The sequence below is a fragment of the Leptinotarsa decemlineata genome, unplaced genomic scaffold (assembly GCF_025532065.1).
Source record: "Leptinotarsa decemlineata unplaced genomic scaffold, Ldec_3_MD MMD2_P_RNA_scaffold_6, whole genome shotgun sequence".
Lineage (NCBI taxonomy): Eukaryota > Metazoa > Arthropoda > Insecta > Coleoptera > Chrysomelidae > Leptinotarsa > Leptinotarsa decemlineata.
In genome coordinates, this window is record NW_027412533.1 from 5402425 (window position 1) to 5429986 (window position 27562).

The following is a 27562-nucleotide window of genomic DNA, read 5'->3' on the forward strand; positions in this document are numbered from 1 at the left end:
TAAGGTTTATTAGAAAGTATATTTAATTAATCAATACACTCTCAACACTGAGATTGATTCAATTGATTGAGACGAATGAACGTCATATTACATCAAATCTGTATATTAATAGGTTATCTGTACAAACATTTTTTTGAATAAAACTAAAACATAAATAAAAAATCTCATTCCTTTGGCTTTGTCGATACAAGGGTCAAATTACTGTGCACTGCTTCGGTAACAGCTTTCGTAGTTTCCAAAATAACAACTTTGGAACTGGGATCATGAAAGAAGTATAACTTGAATCCTGCTGCCAACAATAAGTGACAAAAAATAATCCCTAAGCAGAGCAGCAACTTGTGCCTCGATAGCTTCAATGCTGGCATCAGGGTCAGCAACAGAACCGAACCCGAAATGAAAGTTCCTAACAAAACCAGAATCCACTGCATCAGACTTATCTGAATGGACCATAAAATTGAAACCGGAATGTAAATGAACAAGGAGTACCCATAGACACATATCAGTTCCAGAGCTCCAGGTGACATGTCTTCATCTAATCCTTCAATGTTGTGGACCTGCATACTCCATTTCAATAAACCCCACAGTATTGAAGGAACTAAGGTAACATACAAAAATATTGTTGTGGCAGCATATGATACTAGGTGGAAGTCGTATCTCCAGTGGTAGGTTTCGTTTGCGTGTTGCAAGTAATTCGCAATGTTGCTACTGATAGCTATAGTGAATACAAGAGTGACGGAAATCCAGAAAGGTCCGTAAAGGTCTGGTTTCACCCGTAAGTGATGTTTTAAATTGTTATCCCACTTAGGGGTGACAGAGGCAAGGATTCTATCTAAAACATCCTTAGTATCAACATCGAAAAACTTCTGGTAGTACTCCATCGACCAAAAGGATTTGGATGACCCTGAAAGAAAATATGAATATGAAAAATTGTTTTTTTTTCTTCATGAATATATGAGAAATATCTGACATCTGTCAAAAAAGTTGAGAAATAAAAATAATCAGCAATAGAAGAGCTTAAATTTTGTCTATTTCTGAAAACGGAGGCAGATTTTAGCCTCCCAAACGATGAGATATGTTGTATAATTTTTTACTTTTTTATTGATGAATAACTTTTTTCGAGATCAATTGCCCTAACACCAAACTGATATTTTTGCACACTTTTTATTGATAGACAAAATTATTGAATATGACAATTTACTGATAAATAGAACATTTTTATTTATGAAAAATACTTTGAATTTACGCAGTAACACATCAGGGTAAACTAAAAAGTTTGCCCTTTCTACACTTGTTTTAAGTTCTCTATTACGATTATCATATTTTTCAAATGTGGAAGGTGAAAATACCCAAAGAAGGTTGATAAAGAAAAAACAGATTTTCCTCCACAAAAAATGACTTTCGTTCAATATCTGACAGTATATATGTTAGATATCTCACACAGGTTAGTTATTACATTTCGATATATTTATTTTCTTATACGTATGTACCTCTCCCCGATAGTTTTCAGACTTGGTTTGATTTCAAATAGGAAGCTTCCAAAGAAAGTAACAATCAAGAAAATATCAACTGAACTCTTTCAATATAATTCACAAAATGTTTCCATTTTGTTTGTGATATATCAAACGCAAAATTACTTTGAGAAAATACTATACCAACTATACATCATAAAAATCCTACATATTGAAACATTATATATGTGCAAACAATAGACATTAGTATATATGTTAAATGTAAATTAAACATTAAAATATATATGAGTGGGTTGATATTAGTTTTGTTTGAATTTAATTTTAAATGATTATTATGAAACCACAATTCTGCCTTATCTTTAGATCTTTCTGATTCTTGAATGAGTTCTTCATTTTCAATGTAAATTATAAATAAAATATGACATATCTGAACCTTGTGGGACGCCTTCTTATACCATAAAATGCAAATTAAAAAAATGCTGTGATACCCAATCAAAACATTGGAAAAGCCCCTTAGTGGAATCCAGAGTGCTTTTTTTTTTTCTATTTTGATGGAAAAGAATAAACCAACATTTTTCCACACTCTAATCTTTCCAAAAAATACTTTTTTCATAAATTCTCAGAATGATTATGGTGTACCTACCTTCCTCATTGTCATTTGGCAATTGGTTAGTTCTTTGCATATTGGGGGCATTCTGAAAATCACCCCCTACATTTTCTACAGTGACTTTAGCTTCAGATATAGGAATTGTTGTGTTGTTCCCCGAAACATGAACTGTAGGGTAGTCTTGGAAGGACAAAAGTTCCTCGGTAGGTACTTCTTGGAGATTTGTCATTGTGTAGATACAACTTTTCAGATCAAATCAGAACATTTTGAATATTTTAGATGAAATCCAAAAAACAAGAAACATTCAACATCCCATCTTGTTGATTGCATGGATTGACAGTTCGTTTTTGACATTGATTTGACAACTATGACAGACAAGAATGACATGTTTCGAGTCTTTGTTCCGTTTTCAAAATTGATCATCCCATAAAACATTTTCATTAACTTTTGTAACGGGTTAAATATGAAATTGATTTTAGGCAACAAATAATAACAAATGAGATACTGAGATTATACAAAATAGACAAATTCCAAAGAAATTTTTAACCAATGAATTATTGTTAATTGTTATATAACAATTATCCGAAATACTATTAGATTTTCTTTCTTTCTTAATATATAAGTTTCTTATTGAACCTATTTCAGATAATAGAGACTGTGTACCATTAACTATAGTGAGGTTGTGAAAACAAGTGTGAAAGTTGATAATTCTGTACGGTGCTTGTCAGTTCTCAATGTCAAAACTTGCCAAATTTTTATCAAAGATGAAAAAAGTGACAGAATTGAATGGAGAAGATGTAAAACGTTATAACTACCTGACAATTTATAACAAAGACTACGTAAAGAAAACTCCCAAACCGTAATATGGATGGTTGAGCCTGGAATTTGTAAATGATTTTATTCTTTGAATTGCAGTGCTAGTAAATTCACAGGAGAGCAGGAGTTCAAGGATCCGGTCAATGAAGGATTTAGGAACTATCTGGAAATTGATAAACTACATTTGGAAAAACCACTTGAAGATGGAGACGTTTTCTTGAACAAGGTTTATTATTTATTGTTCGTAAATTCTGAAAATTGTTGGTTAGAGCTGAATAATACTCTAGGTTTCTCCTGAGTAAACCTTGTCGCAAAGAAAGTCAATTTTCTCAATATTCAGTTTTAACTGATTTTGTACATATTTTTTCCAACAGAAAATTACCAAATGAGTTCTCTGAATTCCATATTATCTGAGAATGGATGACCAATAGAAAACTTCACTGACGTGAATTATATTTCCTAGGTGAAAGAAGATCGCAAGAAGATTGGAAAGATGTATTTTGAATCACCTTTGGACCACTTGACTATTAAAGGAAAAAAACTTTTAGAAGGAAAATCTATTTATCAAGTCGATTATTGCGACATAGGTATCGAACTGATTTATGTCTGTATGTGAAATATGGAGCCAAATGAATAGAGGCAGATATAGAAAAATCGAAAAAATTTAATATCGATTGAGAAAATAGAATATGGGTAGATAGGTCGTGATTGCAAGAATCTTGTAGTGAGAAATGTATCGCCTGTTTGAACTGTAACGGACATCTTCACTAGTGAAGGCTCAACTGCGAGGACAATGGATGCCCATCATTGCTGGGACTTCAAGATAAGTACTACATTAGTCCTCGCAGTCAAAACCTACACCACAGAAGCAGTAGCAGAGAAAACATTCGGTACTACAAGTTCCTTTTGACCACGGCCTATATTCTCGGATTCTGTTCTTTTTAACCCACACAGCACTAGATATTCATGGAATATTCCCTGTATATCATAAAACGAACGTAAATATTCCAAATATTCATAGAATATTCTTGGAATATATACATGCCTTTAGAATATTCATAGAATATGCTTGAATGAATATGGCAGGATTATTCCCGAAAGAATGTGCATAGAATGTCTATAAATGGATTATTCTCCCTTGAATATTCTAAGAATATTGTCGATCGAATATACCATATGGTATATTCTTAGAATATATCCCCACGGTATATTTTGGAATATTCTATACAATGGAATTTTGAATTATCTTATAATAACGTATTCAAATAATTCAATATTATTAAAAACAAAAATATTTGAAGATCTTAATCGAATGCATAACCTAATGTATATAACCCTGATAGTGTTAACCAGTTTTTGAACTCAACGCAAAGATTCTGGATGAATTGCTCCAACAGCAACTGTTGGAAACGACAAAAAAATTTGAATGGGCCAATAAATGAACCAATTGCATCAATAAATTGGTTAATTCTCATCCTATTTGTCTTTTTGTATTTGAAATTATTTAATTACAAAGCGAAAAATCCTGGAAACAGAGAAATGGGGAAGTGAATAATTGGAGTAAACGTTTCTCATTGGTCAATTGAAGTGTATCGCGCGACAGTCGAATAAGCTCTGTGAAAGCGGCTATCCCTTAATGCATGGTACATTTGCGTTTGCGTTAAATACGACATTTGATTCAACATGGCGGTTGACGTGGCAGGTTCGCCTGTGTAATGCATGATGTGTTGGTGTTATTATCAAAGTATAATTCTGTCACGTTCAGTGTACCATTTATAATTTGGGGTTGTCCAATTTGCAGTACAGCGAATAGTTTAATTTTGGATCTTCAAACAGGAGAGTTGCATCTATTCAGTCTTCAAGAAAAGTAAGTAAAATGCAATAGTATCGATAGTGAAGTCATGGTGATTAACTTACTATACCTCATTTTAGGTTCGAGGAGAGTTGGTGTGTGGGATTTGTTGGTTTGACTAAGTACATGTTTGAACTAGAGTGATTTCAGCTGTGTATCTTCAATAGAGAAAAGTAAGTAAATGACACATTCTTTTGTATCATTTGTTTTCATAATTTTTATCACTCGTTTTCAAGATAGTATCAATTTGCCCAAAAGGAAACAGAGTGGTACCTGGTACAGGCAGGTGCGCCAAGGAACTGAAAACGTAATGATTACTTTTCAACAAGACAATGCAAGTTGCTCTCCAAGTCATAAAATGTTGTGAATGTTCATGAGTAACCTATGCGAAAAATATCTATTTGATTTTTATTCCAGTTTTATTGTGCCACTTTCAAATAGTGATAATGAACGTTAATGTACATTTTGTTCCAGGTATTACTATTGAAACACTGGCTGATGCATTGTTGGACAAATATAAGGAAAACTATTCTGGTGAGCAAAGTTTGAATAACTTTAAGTAAGTGAAATTCATTGAAGAACCCATCTTACCACTCATTTTAAATACTTCATTTGTGGGTTTATTTTTCGAAGTGAGAAACCTAACCTAACCTATTTCTTGATGTAATACACTTTTTCTTTTTCAATGAAATGATATATTTATTATTTTTTAATTAGTGCTGATGAATTCACAGAGTTGTTATTTTAGTATTTTTTTAGTATTTTGAGAGTAGGAACATCCTAATTTGAATACATTTCTAATATTTGTAATATGACAGTATTCAGGAATATTTTATTCAGTGAATAAATATTTTGAATTATATTTTTTATTTTTAATATTGGTTGAAACGTCAAATATTTCAGTGTATATTGTTTTTAAAATATATTTGTTTATGAATATTATGTGTTTTATTACTTGTGTGAATCTTGTATCAAAATGCAATATATACATGCCTAATAGCGGTTACTCGTCACATTCTTGGAATATTTCAAATATTCCTAGAATATTCATAAAATATATTTAAAGAATATTCTATGGTGTTTCTCTATTGTATATTCCTACAATAAACTAAGAATATCCTGAATATTTTATGAATATTCTGGAATATTCTTAATAGAATATACCTTAGATATTCTAAGAATATTATAAGATATTCCAAGAATATTCCCAAGGAATATTCTTAAAATATATCAAAGGTTCGCCAGGAGCACTTCCAGGGAATATTCTCCAGAAGATATATATATCCATGGCATATTCATAGCATAATACAATATCCTTAAATGTATATTCATGAAATATTCCTGGAATATCTATTGCTATGTGGGAACGTGACTCCGGCTGTGCAAGCCTATGTTTTTAAATTCAATATCATTACTTCGATGTTAACATATGTCATTCAAATACAAACGAATTCACTACATTTAATGTAATTCATCTAGAGGAAGATATTAGAAAAAAACTGAGACATGCAAGTACAGAAAAATACAGTTTACCCAAAGGCTGGCAGATTCCTCTAACAACTCATCATTGTGACTTCAGAGATCCAATGGTCCTCAGTGAAAATGCTTTAGTTCCACCGTTCATAATCAAACCAATCGGAAACCTTGGCCAAAATGGTTAGAATGTAATTTTGATATACATGAAGAAATAAAGAATAATTAATTTTCAGAAAAAATAAACGATATACTGAATGTGAAAACTGGCGATAGCGAATACAACCAGACATATGGAGAATTGGGAGGATTTATTGTGGAACAGCAAATGCACGGAAAAATTGATCATCCAAAATGTACTTGTCTGAAACATAATGCAGACAAAATATAATCAGGTTTTTCTATAATCGATGAATTGGGAAAAATCCAAATGGAACTGTGTTTGTAATCAGGAATGAAATTAAATTGTGTAACGTCACTGCGATTTTCTATTAGATTCATGACAAATCATAGAATCATGAAATTTTAATAATAAACTCAGCGATAACACTTCCAAAATCATGAAATTATAAAAACAACAACAAAAATTAATTGGCGCTCCGGGGCGACTTCATTTTCAGCTGCAGGAAAACCCGGAAAAACCTGCAGCATCACATCATCTGAAGGAAATGAAAATCACTTTCCGTAGATTCCATAGTTTCATCTTATATGAATCAAAGGACAGTACAGACAAAAATAAATTTGAATTTTAATTTTTCTCATACACAAGCGATCTAACAGAAAATTTGCATAATTCCGGTTTGAAAAACTTGTCATAAACAATATCTTTTTTTACATGACTATTCAGCTTTCATTTCAAAGTGTCGTCCTCCATTTTTTGAGATCTTTATTGATTAGGGTATTAAAAAACTTAATCAATGAAACACATAAATTTTTGTGTTTTTCAACTAGCTGTTCTGTTCCCTTCCTGAGTGAGTAAGATCAAAGAAAATGTCTGTACTTGCAATTTGTTGCAAAACCTATGGGATCGCGTCGTTGTATGGTCATCTGTTCACCAGGAACTTCCTGGTGAACCTTCCTGGTAGGAAGGTTTGCTTGACGAAAATTGAGCAAAATTGCTTCAGCCCATGTTAAGTTAAACATAATGAAATTTTGTTCAATGCTGTAATGTGTTGGTAATGTGAAACGTTCTGAAGACCTTTTTGCTTTTTGAACATCACAAAATTACACATGCTACGGCATTACACATACATCATAAAACACATACTTTTATATAGCACCCTTTTCTTTAAAAAAATAAAAAAAGACGACAAAACCGTTAATCATACTTGCATTCAATCAGAACGAGAGAGACAGCTACACAAACGTATGTCGAAGTACACATTCGTCCATTGATGACGTATTCCTATTGCTTGACAATTTATATTGTTGTTTTGAGAAAAGTTCATATATTATTCTGGGTTCTGTGATTCGCATAGACCGAGTATTCCACAAACGAACGAACCTCTGGTGGTATATTTACATATATATCGTTTAAAATTTAAATGATCAATTCAGGGCCGTAGCGAAAAGAAAAACCAGGGGGGGAGGGAGGGAATCCAAATTTTCCCAACCCCACCAGCAAAATTTCCCAACTTTCGAAGAAATGAAAGCCGAGGGATTAGTTATTACTATAATATATTAATTTTCTTACTTAGCTATCCAAAGATTGGCTGAATGCTTATGCCCGTTAGGGTATGCACAAACAAAAATAAATTTTGGTGATTATAAAAATAATAATGGGAATTATTCTACTTTGGACCAAGGTCCTTGGTCTTCCACATATCCACCATGTATAGGAATTTTCAATACAAATGAAAGGAAACAACACTTAAATAATATTGTGCTTATTGTTTTTTACTATTATTTTTTCCATCTTCACGGCCCGAAATTTCCCAACTTTTCCAAGTCGAAAAAACAGCGAAAAGTTGGGAATTTTGTAAAATTGTCACTTCAAAATTTGTGGACTGTTCAGGACTGTTTTCTTATTTGGAAGAAATTAAACTTTTTGAAGATTTCAAGCGACTCAGAATTCTCTTCAAGTTATGCATGTTGGGAAATCCCAACCTTCTCCTGGTTCTTTCCCTTATTACCTCTCCTTTTCTTTTCTCTCATTTTTATTTTTTTAATTTTTATTCATTTTCTTACTATTAGTTTTTTTTATCTTCATGGTCCAAAATTTCCCAACTTTTTCGCAAGTCGAAAAAGCAGGGGGGGGGCACCCCCTATCCCCCCCCATGGCGATGGCCCTGGATCAATTAGTTAAAGGAATACGCATTGTACGTATAGATATCGCTACTGTTGAAGTTTACATAATTCAAAATATCATGATAACGTTTATTTATTGTCTGTTCAGAAATGAAACTGCAGCAGTCAGGGCCGTAGCGAAAAAAAAAACCAGGGGGGGAGGGAATTCAATTTTCCCAACCCCACCAGCAAAATTTCCCAACTTTCGAAAAATGAAAGCCGAGGGATTAGTTACTACTATAATATATTAATTTTCTTACTTAGTCATCCAAAGATTGGCTGAATGATTATGCTCGTCAGGGTATGCACAAACAAAAATAAATTTTGGCAATTATAAAAATAATAATGGGAATTATTCTACTTTGGACCAAGGTCCTTGGTCTTCCACCATGCATAGGAATATTCAATACAAATGAAAGGGAACAACACTTAAATGATATTGTGTTTATTTTTTTCTACTATTATTTTTTCAATTTTCACGGCTCGAAATTTCCCAACTTTTCCAAGTCGAAAAAACAGCGAAAAGTTGGGAATTTTGTAAAATTGTCACTTCAAAATTTGTGGACTGTTCAGGACTGTTTTCTTACTTGGGAGAAATCTCCAAGTTATGCATGTTGGAAAATCTCAATCTTCTTCTGGTTCTTTCCCTTTTCTTATTACCTCTCCCTTTCTTTTCTCTCATTTTAATTTTTTAAAATGTTTATTCATTTTTTTGCTATTATTTTTTTCTTCACGGCCCAAAATTTCCCATCTTTTTTACAACTTTTTCCCAAGTCGAAAAAGCAGGGGGGTTCCCTCCTTCCCCCTTACGGTGACGGCCCTGACAGCAGTATATCTATATATATATATATTTTAGTGCCATAGGCGTACTGCATTCAAATTATTTAATCTCAACGAATTGAATAAGTGAATTTATACGACGAAAATACAATATTTATTCTTAAAAAATATAACAAACAAAATAACAAATCTACTATGACAAATGTTAAAATATGTCCAACAAATAGGTATTTAGTTGAAGGGGATTGAAAAAAACATTGTTTTTTTGAAGGCGGTATATCCTTCCGATATTCCTTTGAATCATACTGTCAACAGACACATCGCACCCATCAATAAGACCGACTTGGCTTTTTAGCGAGTTATTGGTGATATTATTCAGTTTATTTCGAGAGCGCGTTGAATAAACAGCTATACAACATGGAAGCTAGTTGTTCGGGAATCGTGAAGCGCCCGAAATTGTCACCATTAAATATAAATGAAAAAACAATTGTTATGAATGTATATCATTCTTTAAGACTACAATATCCGCCTGAAATAGTCAATAGATCGACAATTTTTAGAATTCTCAAGGAACTCAAGGAAAACAACAACTTTTTCGAGACGAAAGTATCCACTGGTAGAAAGTGTTTGGTTATCGATGAAGAAGTGAAGAATACTATTAGGAGAACAGTACACTCTTTTTACATAAAAAACGATATACCTACATTAAGTAAAGTTTTGTCAGTTATTCGTGAAGACAGTTTTTTTCCTGATATAAGAAGTATTCGATTATGGAAGATATTATATGAGCTGAATTTCACTTTTGGAACGCAAGATAGAAAGAGCATGTTAATAGAAGAACCAGAGATTGTAGAATGGAGAAGAAACTATTTGAGAGAAATAAAGAAATCCAGAGCACTAGGTAAATCTATTTTTTATTTGGATGAAACATGGGTCAGTGAGGGTAATACCGTCTCGAAGATTTGGCAAGATCGGGACATCAAAAGTGGAAGACAAGCCTTTATGGAAGGTTGGTTTACTGGTTTGAAAATTCCAGTTGGAAAAGGTCGTCGTCTTATCATCACTCACATGGGCAGCAGTGAAGGATTTATGGTGTTTGAATCGAAGACAAATGGGAATTATCATCAAGAAATGAATGCCACAGAATTCGAAGAATGGTTCAAAAACATACTTGTAAAACTTCCGCAGGGATCCGTAATAGTAATGGATAACGCAAGTTACCATAATAGACGAGTTGAGAAGCTGCCGACGTCGTGTTGGAAGAAAGCAGATATTACTGAGTGGTTACAAATGAAAGCTATTCCTTTTGAATCGACCATGTTAAAAGCGGAGCTCCTCAACTTGGCTAAACGTCATAAGTCAAAATTCGTCAGGTATGTCACCGATGAGATGGCGAAGACTAAAGGAATGTCGGTTCTTCGGTTGCCGCCTTATCACTGTGAATTGAATCCAATAGAGTTGGTTTGGGCTCAAGTTGAAGGATTCATCGCAAGGAATATATAAGACCTTCGAGCTGTGTGAAGTAAAGAAATACCTATACAGTGCTCTGGAAACAATCGACCAAAAACCTTGGGAAAAATGTATCTACAAAACAATCAGAATCGAGGCAGAGATGTGGGATCTGGATGATCGCATAGATTCATTATCAGAAAAAATTATTCCAGTTGCCATCAATCCTAATGAAACTGATTCATCCAGTGAAGAATCACTCAACGAATCCCTGTAGACTTTTTTCAGATTAAAATTATCGCAATGTCCTATTCGAAGTAAGTATTCCCATTAACTTTATTAAATTGTTTCTAAATCAACTATAAAATCCAATAAGGAATATGAATCTTCATTTCCAAACCAACAAGAATATATAAAGTGTATCTCTCAGTGCAGTCACATATTTCTACTTCCTGAAAATGTCAAAGTCGAAGCCGAAACGTCAAACAACGCAAAATTTTGAACGTGGTTCAACTCGAAATCAGATGTTCGAATTTCTAACCGCGGAAATCCATTATATTTGTATACTTATCTGGTGATGTTTCGAATACTTTATCCATCTTCATTATCATACCGACGATAAATTTGATATTATCAGTGTCAATGATAATAATAATATCAAATTTATTTACATCAAAAGACGAATCATAACTACAAATTATTATGTTTTGATTTGAATAGGTTGAATGAAGAAAATGGATAGAGTCTTTAAAACGTCACCAGATGATACATATTTCTTTTCATATGCAAAATTTTTAAATTCATGTTAATGATAAATTGATGTTTTTTCCAAAAAGGTAATTTATCAAATGCAGTAACTTTTTGCCCTTTCTACATTTGTATTTATTTGTAAATTTAATATTCTGATTATTTTATAAATCTGTAGAAGGTAACAATTCTGAATAATAAAAAAACTATTTCAAATATAAGTTGTCCTTCCCAAAATAAAATATTTAAACAAAATTAGTTTTCACCATATTTTAATTATCTTTTCATCATACAGAATATATCAATGGAAAATTTATATTGATACCCCCAGTCCGACGCCTATTAATATTATCTTTAACGTAATACCAGAAAAAAAAACATCGAGCGGTTCTTTTGGCGGTATTTTCGTATTCTTTGTCGGTGTTTTCGTGTTCTTTGTCGCATATCCCTATTTCAATGGCTCGTTGACGGCGTCCTCAAGGGATATAGAGGTTAGATATATCTTAATGATTTTGTGGGTAAATTGCAGTGATATTTGCTTGAGACGACTATGTTGCTTTCTTTGATGTAGCGAAATTTTTGCATTCTTGAAATTCTTTTAGTCTCAGACAATACTGAACCAACTATAATTCAACAGCTGTTTTGGAGAAAATAATTTTCTCTTGAAACTGCGCTTGAATATTCGAATATAACTTTCTGAAGAGAATGATTTTTTCTTCAAATGTGGGTGTTTCAGGGCTCAAATAAAAATGCCAATATTTGAAGATGCACAATAATTTTTTATTTCGATAGTAAGGTAATCAATCAGGATTTGTTTAAAAGATTATACGCTACTCTACCGATGTCATATTGGTATCTCGTTAGTGGAGTGTACAACCTCGATGGACGAATGTAACCATTTACTGAAAAAAAACAACAATTTGATATTCACATGAATTTCTACATATTATTGAACAAGTTCGAATAGTTAGTTGTGTAAAATAGTACATTCGTGGTAGTATATTAGCTTTCCAGATAGCCGGTACTTTGTTTTTCGTAGGCTCATTCGACATCAACAAAAAAATTCATTTCCATTTATAAATTATCGGAAGATCTTTCCGTAGAAACCAGTACTTTGTTTTTCGTAGGCTCATTCGACATCAACAAAAAAATTCATTTCCATTTATAAATTATCTGAAGATCTTCCCGTAGAAACCGTTCTTGAAATGGAAATGTATGTAGTGTTGTACAAGCCGTATAAGAATAACACTTGGACACAATGAAGGTACACCAAATGATACGAAAAAAATGTGATCTTCAAACGTGACACCTATGATTGATAAGTAGAACTGCAACCTCTGTTGTACATCTTTCAGATATATCTCTGACAGCTCCCACTATTGTTCAGAACAGAACATGACTGGAGTACATTCCTTGATTTATAGGCTTCTTTATCTGTAGAGCAGGGAGTGTGAATGTAGGCCCACATCACTTAGGTTACATGTGACCCATTGTACTTCCTCCCAGGTTGTTGTCCTCCTAGGTCATCGTCCATCCTGTTCTTTCCAGGAAGGTGGACAGGTCTCTGGGAGACATCTCCTTTATATCGGCTGGTGTAGGCCAAGACTCGCCGAACTCTCTTATTGACGATAACTCCGGACACTCGCATAGGACATGCCTGACACTTTCATCTCCCTGTACACACATCCTGCACAGAGGTGTGTCCACTAGCCCTATATTATGGAGGTGTTTCTTTAGTTGACAGTGGCTAGTCAGAAATCCTACTGGTAAGCGTAGATTTTTCCTCGTCATTGCCAGCTTTCTAGGGTCGCCCAGGGTGATCCTGGCAAGATTGCATCCTTTGATTCCATTTTTAGGGATCTCTAGGCTTGTTGATTGAATAAGTAAATTCATAGAATACTACGATTTTTCTAAAAAAGCAATGGCTCTTCGATATCAACCAAAATACACCAACGGGTTGGTCAGAATCTTTAAAAATTGAACATGGAAGTAGCTTTCAAAACTGCTCGCATACTTCAAAAAGTACGCTTCACACATTCGATTTCGAAGACCAGAGACGTTTAGTGCCGCTAAACAAGTTCTAAAGAACGAACACAGAATATATTAGGAAACCAACACACACAGACCTGACCAAAAACTATAACCACCAGCCACAACAAAAGAGAGGGGTAATTAAAAAGTTGGTTGGGTGGATCTCAGAAAAAATACGACGTAAAACTAATATTTAGGCCAACAAAAGTTATCAGAGAAAGTCTTAGGACAGCTAAGCACCCTAGACACCCTTTAGCAACACCCGGGGTATACCGTATTCCTTGTAGCTGCAGGTAGGTCTACATATGGAACCACGAAAAGAAGTGTAGGTACCCGTCTTTCTGAACATAAGAGAAATTGTCAACTCGGACAAACCGACAAATCAGCCTCTATGCTGAATAAGCTCTCAATAAGCAGGGATACTTTCAATAGAAAAGAAAAAGCAATGAACATTAAGAAAATTTGGCTACCTATGCTTGAATGTACATAAACAAGGTCAGGTAATCCAATTAAGAGAAACCAAGTCACGCCCACTAATAATAAAATAAAACCAGAGTCAAATACCAGCATCGTAGTTAATGCGCTCAGAACAACGAGAAAAACAAATCGAGCACCAATTCGGGCGCTGCGACCGTTACCACATCGCCTTTGATAATGCCTACCGCAGTAGGACAAACGTCAGACATAAAAACATGGAGACTACGGCCAAAAGTTCACATTATTTGATCATATATTAGGAATGTTTGAAATAATTGAAACCGGTACATAACAACGCATTCGGAAGTCTAGACACTGGAAAACGAGAAAACAGTTCTTTGAAAAGGTTTCAATTCCCATCAACTTTTTGTTCACTCTTTCACCTTATAATAACATATAACAACTAGACAACCGGTAGTTAACATACACTGTGTCCGTAAAGTATGGAACAAATTCATTTTTAGCTAAACAGGTCATTTTAAGGAATAATCCTGAAACACGTCGATTTTTGATGTTAATTTACCGTATTTTAAAATAATAATCTAATATACAGGGTGAATTACGTTCGAGTAATGACGTCACCGTCATTTTTTTAAATGGAACACCCCCATTTTGTCTCAATTTTCGGATTACTCTAGCTGAGCTGATTCCAAAAATGTATCACATGTTGATTCCAATTGGAATCCACAGGGTGGACAAAAATACAGTAGTTGTGTGTGTGCTAATGAAGTAACGCGTAACATTCTTTATTAGGTAAATTAACAATATTATTAAAAATACTTATTGTCTAGCGGCAATTGGTTTAAATGTAACACCCCGTTTGGGTGTTTGGTACTTGTGGTCTAGCAGACAGAATATGAAAGAAATTATTTCTTATCTACATTTATAAAAAACATAGTCGTCTAGTTTTTTGTGAAATATCATTATTTGTTTAGTAATTCATTGATGTTCAGTGACAGTTTAGTACTACAATATTTTTGGTATTCGTGAATATTCGAATGATTGCTTAGATTTAATTGGAAGTAGAAATGGAGTTAAGTGTAAAACAAAGAATTGAAATACTTATGATGATTGGGTATGGAGACAGATCGCGAACTCAGATGGAAGTGTGCAATTTGTTTAATGATAAATATCCAGAAAGACCTATAACGCGTTCAACAGTCAGTAAGCTGGAAACGAAATTTCGAGAAACTGGTACGGTTGCAAATGTACGCAAATCAGGTCGTCCCTCTGCAAATGCTGATACAGCATTAGATGTTTTACTGAGTTTTGAAGAAGATGCGCACACTTTTGTTCGTAAAGTTAGTCGCGAAATCGGTGTTGGCAAAACAACGGTACACAAACTATTGAAGCTTGAAAAATGGCATCCTTATAAAATCAAACTTGTGCAAGAATTAAACGAAGATGATTCCGATAGACGACTCCAATTTTGCGAAGAAATGATGGATAAATGTCACCGAGACCCTCTCTTGATACAAAACATTATTTTTTCTGATGAGTCCACTTTCACGTTAAATGGTGAGGTTAACCGTCAGAATTGTAGATACTGGGCAAAAGAAAACCCCCACTGGATGCGTGAGCATCATACACAATACCCTTAAAAGGTAAATGTATGGGCTGGAATTGTACGAAATTGAATCATTGGACTCTACTTTATCGAAGTAATTTAAACGGGGCAAAGTACCTTGAGTTTTTAAGGAGGCATCTCGTACCTACTTTACGTAATTTATTTCCCAGCAGACGTAATCCTGGAGATTTTGATGAAAGTTTATGGTTTCAACAGGATGGTGCACCTCCACATTATGCTGCAGATGTTAGAAGGTACGTAGATGAAATTTTTCCGAACAGGTGGATTGGTAGACGTGGACCCACTGAATGGCCAGCGAGGTCACCAGATTTAAATCCTATGGATTATTTTCTGTGGGGCCATCGGAAGAATGTTATTTATAAAACGAAACCAGCAAATATTGAAGATGTACAAGTGAGAATTTGAACAGAAATAAACAATATTACGCAAGAAACCATACACAAGGTTCAACAAGAATTTGTACACCGTTTGGGTTACTGTCAAATACAGCAAGGGCTGCAGTTCGAACATTTAATATAAAGTCATGTATTCCAGCATATTCTGTCCGCTAGACAATAATTATTTTTGATAATATTGTTAATTTACCTAATAAAGAATGTTACGCGTTACTTTATTAGCACACACACAACTACTGTATTTTTGTCCACCCTGTACCAATTGGAATCAACATGTGATACATTTTTGGAATCAGCTCAGCTAGAGTAATCCAAAAATTGAGACAAAATGGGGGTGTTCCATTTAAAAAAAATGACGGTGACATCATTACTCGAACGTAATTCACCCTGTATATTAGATTATTATTTTAAAATACGGTAAATTAACATAAAAAATCGACGTGTTTCAGGATTATTCCTTAAAATGACCTGTTTAGCTAAAAATGAATTTGTTCCATACTTTACGGACACAGTGTATAATGATCAATATATTAATATCTACGAGTATAACAATTGGACGGCTTGACATATAATAATGAAATAACATAATGACAGCTAGATGTTGTCTACGGTTTCATAGGGTTGAACTTCAGATGAAACTTGATTTCCAAAAACAATTTTTTGTCTTATCAACATTCTCGTGATAGCACTCGGATTTGATTCCAATTTTCTAACGTGTTATTAGAAAGTTTGTTTTAATATAGAAGCACATTAAAACGAGACTTATTATTTGTTTACGATTAACACCTTCCCACGTAAAATGAATGCGTCATACCTGTCGAATTAATAAAATGGTTCATAACTTCGGGAGATGCGAAAATAAATTATTAAAATTCACACTCCTCTCTTCAAAGCAAATCGTTTTCCAAGAACTCTCAGAATGTTACAGACATGATGGCGTCTTTAAAAATAATTTCCCAGGTCATCAACTAGCTTATTTACACGATTTCAAAGAAGCCGACGACACAATCATGTTTTAAAAATTATCCTCACGCCAGCCAAATTTCTTGAAAAATTCAGAGTTGTAAAAAACGCAATAAATCAGTTTGAAGATGTTCATGTGGTCGGAACTATTAAAAGAACACGCACGGTGGACACCTTTCGCAACTACTGGTTCACTATGATATTTATAATTAAATTATTCTTATAAGAGTAAGGCATTACTATGTTTCGAATACAGAGGGTTTCAAAAAAAAACACGAGTTTTAGATAAATAGGTCCTGACAAAACAGAATTGTTAACAAATTGTATTAATTTTCAGAAACTCCTTTGATACAAGGATGAACAAGGATGAGTTTAACTTCTAGTATATATAAGAATAGTCATATAACAGATACAAGACTCCACAAAATATATGACATCAAAATGAAACAAGATACAAATTATATATCTAAGTTTGCAACACCGGTGGGTGAAACCATTCACATCAACAGCTTCAAAAAACATGAAATTCGATAAGCAAGTAGTGGATTTTTTATTAAAGAGTAAAGTTTTCAGTTTGTTTTTGAATAATGTCATATTATTACACTCTCTCACATAATTTGATAAACTGAATATTTATGAAGTGAAAGATTATCTTCCAGTCCAAATGTTTGAATATTTACCTGACTTTTTCTTTATGTTCTAAATGCACTTCATTCCTAAATACCTAAGTTTATTCAATTTCAAATCTGATTTTTCTTTAGAAAAATCCATAGTGGATTATGTACTAGTTTTCATTGCTCAATTACTATCTTCAGCAGTTTCTAATTAATTACCTTATCATCAAAATAACAAAATATGAAATCAAAGTATCTGATTTTCAAATACAGGGCATATCTTGACGAGTTAACGCAATCCATATATAGAAAACTGAGAGTAGGGCGATTCTGAAAATTGGTAGGAAGGGTGGAGAACTAATGAAGAATTCAACTGAAATATTATCGTTGAGGTGACGTTTCGGGTTTCACCGGAAGTGACGTCATCTTTGTTATTTTCAATGGAACGCCCTATATTTTATCTCATTTTTTAATTCTTCCCATGATTTAGATTTTAACACATGTTATCATACCCTATATCCAAAATGAACCGTTTTTGAGTTATTCGACAGATGCAACCTTTCGAAGATATGTCATTTTTATGTAAATTAACATTTTTAAAAATATGCAGCTAGTGAATCGTGATAATTGAAGGTTGAACGGATCACGCATCATTTTCACGTCCACTGAATAATCCACAGGGTGCACAAAAACTAGGGTCCAATAAGTGAATGAGAAAAATGAAAAATCTCAATTTTTTCAAATAGGAACCCCCATTTTTTTCCTCAAGGTTCAATTCTATTATGAAAATAAGCCCTATAGTTATGCTACACTTCCCTATACCCAAAACTTATAATTTTGGAAAAATTATTTACATACTTTCCCGAAATGTTGATATTTCTAGTAGGCTGCTGTCCATCTTTCAACACAATGTTTGGTGACAAATGAAATAAAGTTGTTTATTGTCAGATTCGTGCTCTCAGAAGGTACGATATGGCTCGTACTGGTTATAATAATCACGATTTCTTTAACTTATTGATGATTTATGGCGAATGCAATAAGGTGTTATCAAGAACATCTCCAGATATCATTAGAAGATTAATCTTCAATTTTACGAACTTTGGATCATTCGGAAGGGAAATTATCAAAACTGAAACGGTGGTTGACAATGAAAATAATGCGATTGCAGTGCTTGGGTACTTCACTGCTTTCCTAGAAGCATCTTTGAAAGATGCGGCACGAGATTTGGGATTGAATAAAATATCCATGCAGAGAATATTAGCAAAACATAAATGGGATCCGTATTCTCATACGGCACAGAGCACAGCGTTCGTACTGCTTTCAACTCTAGGAGGAGACGTCAAACGGAGAAGTGTAAAATGTTTAGAAGTCGGAGGCAATGTATTTGAACACTTGTTGCAATAAAAAAATCGGTTGACAAAAGTGTCACATGTTCTTGTTTAGCATTGAAACTAAATTTGAAATTGTTGTTTATTCTAATCATGAATTTTGCATATTTTTAAAAATGTTAATTTACATAAAAATGACGTATGTTCGAGAGGCTGCATCTGTCACTTTTTCTAAAAAAACTCGAATAACTCGAAAACGGTTCATTTTGGGGGTATAGGAAGAATTGAAAAATGAGGTGAAATACACTTCCGGTGAAACCCGAAACGTCACCTCAATGAAAATATTTCAGTTGAATTCTCCATTAGCTCTTCATCCATCCTATCAATTTTCAGAATGGCCCTACTTTCAGTTTTCTATATATGAATCGCGTTAACACGTCAAAATATACCCTGTATACAGGGTGTCCCTGGATTTCCTCTTTTCCTCTCGGGAATGTATAGATGGGGTCAAAATATCACCAGTACTTCATATAACTTTTTTTCCTAAAATCCTTCGTTACCAAGTAACGGGCCCTCGAAATTACAAAATGAAAAATGTTTTTCTTTGATAACTTTTCAAGTGAATATTCAAAATCATCCAAATTTTGGTAATTGACTAAACAAATGAATTCCTTCGATGAGCTTTCATGCAGGAGTCAGTTGTTTTGCTACAAAGTCAGGAACGTACTACCCCCGATGGTCCACACCCCAAAACTTTGAAATGACAGATATTTTTCAATATTTTTAAACAAATTAAGGTTACTTGGACAATTTTATGAATAAAAGTACTCGTGTGCAAAGTCGATCGGAGCAACGAGTCTTGATAAAAATGTAGTTTCACTCGACGACATCAAACCCGCTCGTCCACCATTATTTGAAATGAATAATTATCAAAGCAGAAATAATAATGATAACGTTAATTCAACAACATTTATCCTGAGATGTCTACCATTATTCGAAAATATTAGTTTTTAAGGAAAATGGAAATGATAGGTAAAATGTTCATAACGAATTTTCATAATGCAAACACGTTTAACTAACGAAACTCAAGAGCCTCAAGAGCAAACAGAAATGAAAAATCCGCTACAGAAACTGCTCGATATGACCACCTTCTCTCTCTATACATTTTCTTAGTCTGCGAAGACACCCTCTCTGTACTTGAAATAGCATTCCAGGGTCGTTTCGTATGGCTTCACAATGTAATGTTATTCTATTCAACAATGCATCTCTTGTGTGAATAGGTGTAGCGTAAACAAGGCTTTTTAGATGCCCCCACAGAAAGAAATCCAATGGATTTAAATCCGGAGACCGCGATGGCCATGAATATGGCCCACCTCTACCAATCCATCTATTGTGGAAAATATGGTTCAGATGGTCACGCACAATCAAACTAAAATGAGGAGGAGCGCCATCATGCATAAACCACATATCTCTTCGGGTTTGCAATGGAACATTTTCCAAAAGTCCATTCAAATCGTTCTGAATGAACTCCAAATAACGTTCTCCATTCAATCGGTCCTGTAGAACGAATGGTCCTATAAGATGGTTTCCTATGATACCAGCCCAAACATTCACGTTGAATTTCCGTTGGTGTTTGGTTTGCAATATTCCATGGGGATTTTCTTCGGCCCATATATGGAGATTATGAAACCTGCTTCATCAGTGAATAAAACTCGATTAATAAAAGTCATATCCTCTCTTTGCTTATCCATGAACCAATTGGCATATTCCAGTCGTGCTGGAAAATCTTGAGGTGTCATGGCATGTACCTTCTGGATGTGAAATGGGTGGAGCAGTTGTTCCCTAATTATTCTATGAATAGTGGACTTCGTTTTGGCAAAACTGTACCTACAATAATATCGAAATAAAACAACGTGCTCAAATTAATTATCAATTATTACATACCTGTCTCCCTCAAGCTGCGATCGACACGCTCGAATGTTTCTCTTGACGGTACCGTTCGATTGGGAAAATGCTCGGAATACAGACGACGAGCTTCTGCAGCATTACAAAATGCTAGTCCATAAAATATATGCATATCTGCATATTCATTGAATGTAAACTGTTCGGCCATATCAAAAAAATTCAAAATATCCTATAGAATATTGACAACACAATGATAGTCATATGACAACGCACCACTCAACAAAACAAAATCGCATTCCAGTTTCTCATTTTTTATCAAAACTTTCTAAAAGGTTTTTTTGTCAACATCTGTGAAAGAAATGGAACATAATTATTCCCTGGATATTTTTCACCTGATCATGTGCAGCCGTTTTTGTAGTTCATTCGTTTGCTTTTTATTAGTATAGTAAATATTTTTCCGATGTGCGTTTTTTCAGCTAAATTTAGATTCGTGTTAAAGAATTTCTCCCATAAAATTATAATTATCGATGAAACTCCTCAACAGTTTAGCTGTGAAGAAGAATTTGAAACATTCGAATGTTGAGTTTCATGAGATTCAGATAACTGATCAACACGAAACGTGATTATTCCACACGTATTATGTACATACAAAATATGGAATGAATTCGATATTTCATAGTAGAGTAGCTTGTTAGTTTAAAAACACCACGAATCTACAGAACTTGATATTTCTTTTGAAAAAATATCTGCTATCACAATTGTGACTTAAACTTCCATATAGGTACTGTACTTTTTGTTTACGACTTCATTTTAGCATACTTTGTATTATTCCTGTTATGAATGTTGTTGAATTAACGTTATCATTATTATTTCTGCTTTGATAATTATTCATTTCAAATAATGGTGGACGAGCGGGTTTGATGTCGTCGAGTAGAACTACATTTTTATCAAGACTCGTTGCTCCGATCGACTTTCCACACGAGTACTTTTATTCATAAAATTGTCCTTATTTTGTTGAAAAATATTGAAAAATATCTGTCATTTCAAAGTTTTGGGGTGTGGACCATCGGGGGTAGTCCGTTCCTGACTTTGTAGCAAAACAACTGACTCCTGCATGAAAGCTCATCGACGGAATTCATTTGTTTAGTCAATTACCAAAATTTGGATGATTTTGAATATTCACTTGAAAAGTTATCAAAGAAAAACATTTTTCATTTTGTAACTTCGAGGGCCCGTAACTTGGTTACGAAGACTTTTAGGAAAAAAAGTTATATGAAGTACTGGTGATATTTTGACCCCATCTATACATTCCCGAGAGGAAAAGAGGAAGTCCAGGGGCACCCTGTATAACGTTAATTGTTCGGATTGAGATGATTAGAGACACTTAGATTGCCTGCAACCAACTTTGTTGACTCATGTTTCTCTATCTGGGTATCCGATTTCTGTATAGTGGCAGCTTCAGAAGATATACCTGCCAGCTGATCCCGCGAACTTTGTATGGCCCCAGAATTGATAAACAGTAGAACAATAGCTCAAAAGTCAAAGCAAAAGTCAAAGCAAAGTTTTCAGTTAACTTATCGATTTGGATTTAATATATGTTGGATTTGACGAGTACTAGATTAGACTTCAAAATAGTTATGTGAAACCAGTTTTTATATTTGAATGATTGTATTTTATATATCTTGCATAATTTTTACAATTTATATGCTATTAATTTTTTTTAGAATCCTTCATTATTGGGTTTGCATTTATTTATCATCTATATTACGAATGGCTATTATAGTTATGGCTATATATCTATTTTTCCTCTCTTTATGAAACTATCATCTTAAAATGATTTGGATGTTACATTGAATTGATCAGAAATAAAAAAAACATTGGAAGCTGTAACATTTCAATTCTTCGAATATTTTTTCAACAATCAAAACATTCATTTTTGTGTTTCTCTATTTCATATTGATGGAAATTACCTTGTCTTGAACTGGGTAAAGGTGGCAGAATTTTGTCTCTTTTCTTCGTATACAACACTTTGCAACTTTCTAACAATTCGTTTTCGAATGATTCGTTCTCCAATGATACTGGACTTATGGTTATGGATTGCTCTGAAAATAGGGAGGAAAAAGAATAACAACAGAAATATGATTAATTACAAAGATTCTTTTTGAATGAAATATGACTCACTTCTTGATATTTCTTTGCAATAATCAGTTTGGTACACTGACCTCATTCGCTTCAGATGCATTTGTTTTACTACCAATTTGATCTTCGAAAAATTTTCCTTTAACAAAATGAAGTTTGATGATGTTCTCTGAATGCGGAAAATGGTGGAATATTGGAATGCTATCAGAAATGAAAAAATAAACAAACAGAGAAAACTAGAAATCCGTAATAATACCTTGGGGGCCCATTACACGTTCAGTAATAATGTTATTTCCTGAAAATAATGACATTGATAATAAACGTGTAAAGGTAAGAAATTGGATTAATCGCAAGTATTGAAGCGGTAATGAAGGGTATCCGGATATTTTGATTTTCTAGCATCATTCTTAGCAGGGGGAGGGGATACTGTCAGTAATAATGATCGTGTAAAGTGAGGGCATCATTATTTCGTCATTACTCAGTTTAAAATTTGAAGAACAGCTGAGATTGCAACTGAAAACTTCAAATCATCAAAGCTTCTTCCTGTGGCTATATGTATCTCAGAGTTTAGGCCAATCTTTCATTAACTGGTAAACTGTTTCGCATAACCAATTTTTTCGTTTTGGAATTGGTTGTACCATGCGCAATAATTTATTGAAAGTGTCTTCGTCTATACGTCTATTCGTATCACTTATTTCTTTTAGTAACACTAAATGTGAATAGTTTCTGCTTTTTCTAACCATTTCTTCATTCAGTAACGTCGTTTGATAGAACGGTTCATACTTGATGCAATAATTATATTACTTTATGTGTAATGGGCCCTTATATATTCAGTTGATTAAATAACATCAATAACTAAATAGTATCATTTGTCTTCAAAACTTTCCTGCTTCTTTATGATTTTACGAGAAAGTGAAATGTTAAACAGTTTGAAAAAAACGTTCTTTTAAAAAACACTAAGGAGAGATTAAAATCAACCAATGATTTTCTGTTTGGACATCAGCGCTATTTTAGATGAGAGTGAAAATCGAATAATACATCTGTTTGAAATCTATTTTTCCGTTAATCAGCTGTCGCCCCCATACGAACGATAACTCTCAGAAGTTGAGAAACTTGTGCGAGCTAAGGACTAACGAGGTCTTACCTTTTAACGTGTGATTCCTAACACATAATGAAAAGCACTTCTAATTTCCTATTCATTGTTGCTTTGCGTTCGAGAATATGTCTACCCGTTTTGAGCTTTGAAAGCCAAAGATGTTTTCCGAAAAAAAACTTTTTTGAATAAAAACATATCCTATCAATCTAAATGTTGAAGATAAATACATTCGACCATTCAGTGATCATCGGATTTCACAAAAAGGACTATATATTTCAGTTGGAAAATTCAAACAGATTTTATGATCATAATATGATATGTTTATCAAAGAATAAATCAAAATCATATTAGTAAGTGATTAATTAAAAAGAAAACACTATTTCTGTCTGTGATATAACCTCCAATGTTAACTGAGGAAGGAGTTTTGAATTTTAGGAACTTTCCAATTCTTTGTAGTTTGTATTTTCTGGTTCACTTCAATGAACTCAATAGTACCGACCTATCTCGATCATATCTGGACAATTGACAAGATCCGAAGTCAATGAACGAACCGTTAGAATACAATTAAAATGCTTGAATTTCATCAGTTCGAACTGGACTAATCATATATATAAAAATGGATGTTTGTTGGTTGGTTGGTTGGTTGGTTGGTAAGTGATAGACTTCTACATCGCTCAACCGATCGTGATGAAACTTGACATGTATAAGTAAGTTTCTATAGAGAAGGTTTTTAGGCTATCAATTTTTCTGTAACTCGCCACTAGACGGCGCTGTAGAACAATTTTTTGAAAGCACTGTTCTATAACGCTGCGCACGCCTAAGTTAGTTGATTCTGATTCTGTCAAAACATTGGAACAGCAGCGATACAGCAACATAGTACTAATTAGTACTACAACCACCAAATTCTACGCGGACGAAGCCGCGGGCAACAACTAGTATAATATATAAAAATGAATGTTTGTTGGTTGGTTGGTAAGTGATAAACTTCTACATCGCTCAACCGATCGTGATGAAACTTGACATGTATAAGTAATTTTTCATAGAGAAGGTTTTTAAGCTATCAATTTTTCTGTTACTCGCCACTAGATGGCGCTGTAGAACAATTTTTTGAAAGCACTATTCAGCCACATAGTACTAGTAGGATATACATTGATTTGAAATCCCTGAAAGAATCTGTGAAATATTTAAAAGATTAGCTGAGAAAACAATTTTATTAAACAAAAAACTGAAATTACAATGAGACAACATACAAGCAACAACCAAAAAAAAAACCAAAAAAGTTGAAGTATTAACACGAGCTGAAAAATTAAAAAATTATTAGGAAGAAATGAAAATTAAAAATATAAAATTGAAAGATTCTAAACCAAGTTACTTCACGACGTTTAAATTGTTAGTATTCACAATCGTCTTCTTGTTAATTTTTTTTTAATTTTTCAGCTCATGTCAATAGTTCAATTTTTTGGTTGTTGCTTGTATGTTATTTCATTGTAATTTCAACTTTTTACTTGATAAAATTGTTTTTTTCAGCTAATCTTTTTAATTTTTTACAGTTTCTTTCAGAGATTTCGAATCAATTTATATCATATTAGACAATGGAAGTCCAAACTGATGGAATGCACCACGAAACATTGTCAAGCACCTTCAAACAAAAAGCTTGAATTTTTTGCATTGGTTTTTTTAGTCAAAACTTGTCTCTCTTATGGCCCACCTTGTATAAAATCCGCATTTTGTAATACCCGATTTGCGAAATCAAAATATATAAAATTTCGGCATTTTCAAAGAGTTGTTTGTTTTTGTACCAACTCCGTGTCGTATCAGTGTATAAATTAGATCGATATAACTGTACAACGAAATAAAATCAACGATAAAATCAAAGTAACCAAGTTTCTTATTTCATTACGCTTTCGACAGATTGAATGGTTTATTTGTTTTTCAGTTCTCAAAATGAAAAATTTACTACCATCTACTCTTTTCCTGATAATTTACTTGAAGTGACTTTGAATATGTGTTTTGGATTTTCCCTCCTTGGTTTATTTCAATGGAATGCATTCTTCGAAAATGCTGTTGTTTGTAATTGATGTTTTGCTTTGGAATATAAATGCGTGTACGAAATTTTCCATGAGCGAGGTGATCAATGATGTTACGAAGCTGGTTTTCAAATATTTCAGAAATTTGAAAGAATACCCGCCAGTTGTAGTTGCAGTTGATCCTAAATATGTTCTAGAAGACTCCGTATTCAGTAAGTATTTGTCTAGACCAACTTTGAAACATGAATATACTCTCTAAGGGACAATAACAATATTTTGAAGTCAGATTTTTGATCTGATAACTTATTTGTTCCTCATAGTATCTAGAAGTGTACAGTAGAAAAACTTTCTGAATCTGAATGAGTTTTAACTTTAGTTCATCTTTGATATCTGCTATTTTTTCACTTAAACCTTCAGACAGTAGAAAAAGTTGGTTCCTCTAGCGTTCCCCAATTTTTTTATTTGACACGAGAAACCTTTAGCTTCTGGAGAGAAGGATATCTGCAGGACTGCGATGAAATTTCAAAATTGGAATGTCTACATAACAAGATGATACTGGATGCAGCATGAACTTGGTTTAGTTTTCGACACTGAACAACTCTGTCACCTAGTCGGAACTTGTTTAGCAAAAGAGCCCATAAGTAATTTACACCTGGCTACACAAAGAAGAGCCGATGTAGTTTCCTTCAACAACAGCGTTGAATATTGAAACATCTGCCATTTGCGTTTCTCAGGTTGAGTGGCTGATGGGTTCACTATGGCCTGCCAAAATTGGGTCTTCAACATCTCAGTCCATCGTAGTATATGAATAAACATTTTTGAAACAAAAATGATTGATTGTATTTGCCGAATGGATTTTTGGAAATAATATAACATTAATTTTGTCACTTACATTATCTTCTGTGTCTACGCTATCGTCGACTTCTATCCAGCGGTCCTTATCTGTATTACAATCAGGAACATAAGAACCAGCGATGATGCTTGATGGAAAAGCAATTGAAAAATAAACACCAGAGTTTATGAAAATTACTTACGGTTTAATTCGTTCTTGTTGATGCCACCTGAAATTGTTTCTGTGGGTTGTTATAAATGCTTGTGCCATGTTTTAAGATTCATAAAATTTTAAACAAGATTCGAAAGTGAAGTTTCTAAATTTTTGCTCTCAAAGAATGACAGGATATTGACGAAGTGCCATTCTACAGTAGGTCTGACTTCCTGACCACCACTGTATTTTTTTTAAATTAAATTATCATATAGTGTTTTCCAAGATGTACTTTATTATGGAATATATTCTGCTTTTCCTAACAAATTATAGTTCACTCGGATAAAAAATGAACACCATTTTCAAAAATAACATATTCATTTCCATCGAAATGATTAATTTGAAAACTTTTTCAAAAACTCTCCAAATACAAATGTTTTTAAAATCAATGAAATTCGAGGTGTATTTTGGCTTTCTTTTCTTTCGTATTCTCACTTATTTTTTTTGCATAAAGCCAAAGAAATTGAATATAAACGAC

The 27562-nt window shown here is 33.5% G+C and overlaps 2 protein-coding genes and 1 long non-coding RNA gene across 6 annotated transcripts; 2 read left to right on the forward strand and 1 right to left on the reverse strand.

The window, feature by feature from the left end:
* LOC111518019 (protein YIPF1) lies at positions 1 to 27235 on the reverse strand. 4 transcript variants are annotated; one of them, XM_023174334.2, is made up of 5 exons: positions 27077 to 27235; positions 26935 to 27022; positions 22962 to 23058; positions 22751 to 22882; positions 1 to 901 (listed from the first exon to the last, which is right to left on the reverse strand). In XM_023174334.2, the coding sequence occupies exons 1-5, from the start codon at positions 27142 to 27144 to the stop codon at positions 165 to 167; spliced, it is 1122 nt and encodes a 373-aa protein (XP_023030102.2). In that variant the 5' UTR covers positions 27145 to 27235; the 3' UTR covers positions 1 to 164. The 4 variants fall into 4 exon arrangements, with proteins under 4 accessions (XP_023030102.2, XP_023030103.2, XP_023030105.2 ...); XM_023174335.2 differs by lacking the exon at positions 27077 to 27235 and adding an exon at positions 23176 to 23214 and having other exon boundaries at positions 22962 to 23120; positions 26935 to 27015; XM_023174337.2 differs by lacking the exons at positions 26935 to 27022; positions 27077 to 27235 and adding an exon at positions 23176 to 23194.
* On the forward strand, positions 2518 to 6695 carry LOC111518020 (uncharacterized). Its single transcript, XM_023174339.2, has 5 exons — positions 2518 to 2935; positions 2992 to 3118; positions 3356 to 3479; positions 6224 to 6400; positions 6454 to 6695. The coding sequence occupies exons 1-5, from the start codon at positions 2811 to 2813 to the stop codon at positions 6606 to 6608; spliced, it is 708 nt and encodes a 235-aa protein (XP_023030107.2). The 5' UTR covers positions 2518 to 2810; the 3' UTR covers positions 6609 to 6695.
* LOC141480089 (uncharacterized) lies at positions 4587 to 5564 on the forward strand. Its single transcript, XR_012464154.1, has 3 exons — positions 4587 to 4759; positions 4825 to 4917; positions 5219 to 5564. It is a non-coding gene; the product is annotated as an uncharacterized lncRNA (long non-coding RNA).
* Positions 27236 to 27562: the final 327 nt, after the last annotated feature.

Bases quoted from the DNA above. Each gene is read 5' to 3' on its own strand.
- LOC111518020 (XM_023174339.2), top strand. From the start codon at position 2,811: ATGTCAAAACTTGCCAAATTTTTATCAAAGATGAAAAAAGTGACAGAA. The intron at 3,480-6,223 runs GTATCGAACTGA...TAATTCATCTAG, and splicing joins AGTCGATTATTGCGACATAG to AGGAAGATATTAGAAAAAAA. The intron at 6,401-6,453 runs GTTAGAATGTAA...ATTAATTTTCAG, and splicing joins CGGAAACCTTGGCCAAAATG to AAAAAATAAACGATATACTG.
- LOC111518019 (XM_023174334.2), bottom strand. From the start codon at position 27,144: ATGGCACAAGCATTTATAACAACCCACAGAAACAATTTCAGGTGGCAT. The intron at 22,883-22,961 runs GTGAGTCATATT...CCCTATTTTCAG, and splicing joins TTGCAAAGAAATATCAAGAA to AGCAATCCATAACCATAAGT. The intron at 902-22,750 runs GTAATTTCCATC...ATTTTCTTTCAG, and splicing joins TTTACCCAGTTCAAGACAAG to GGTCATCCAAATCCTTTTGG.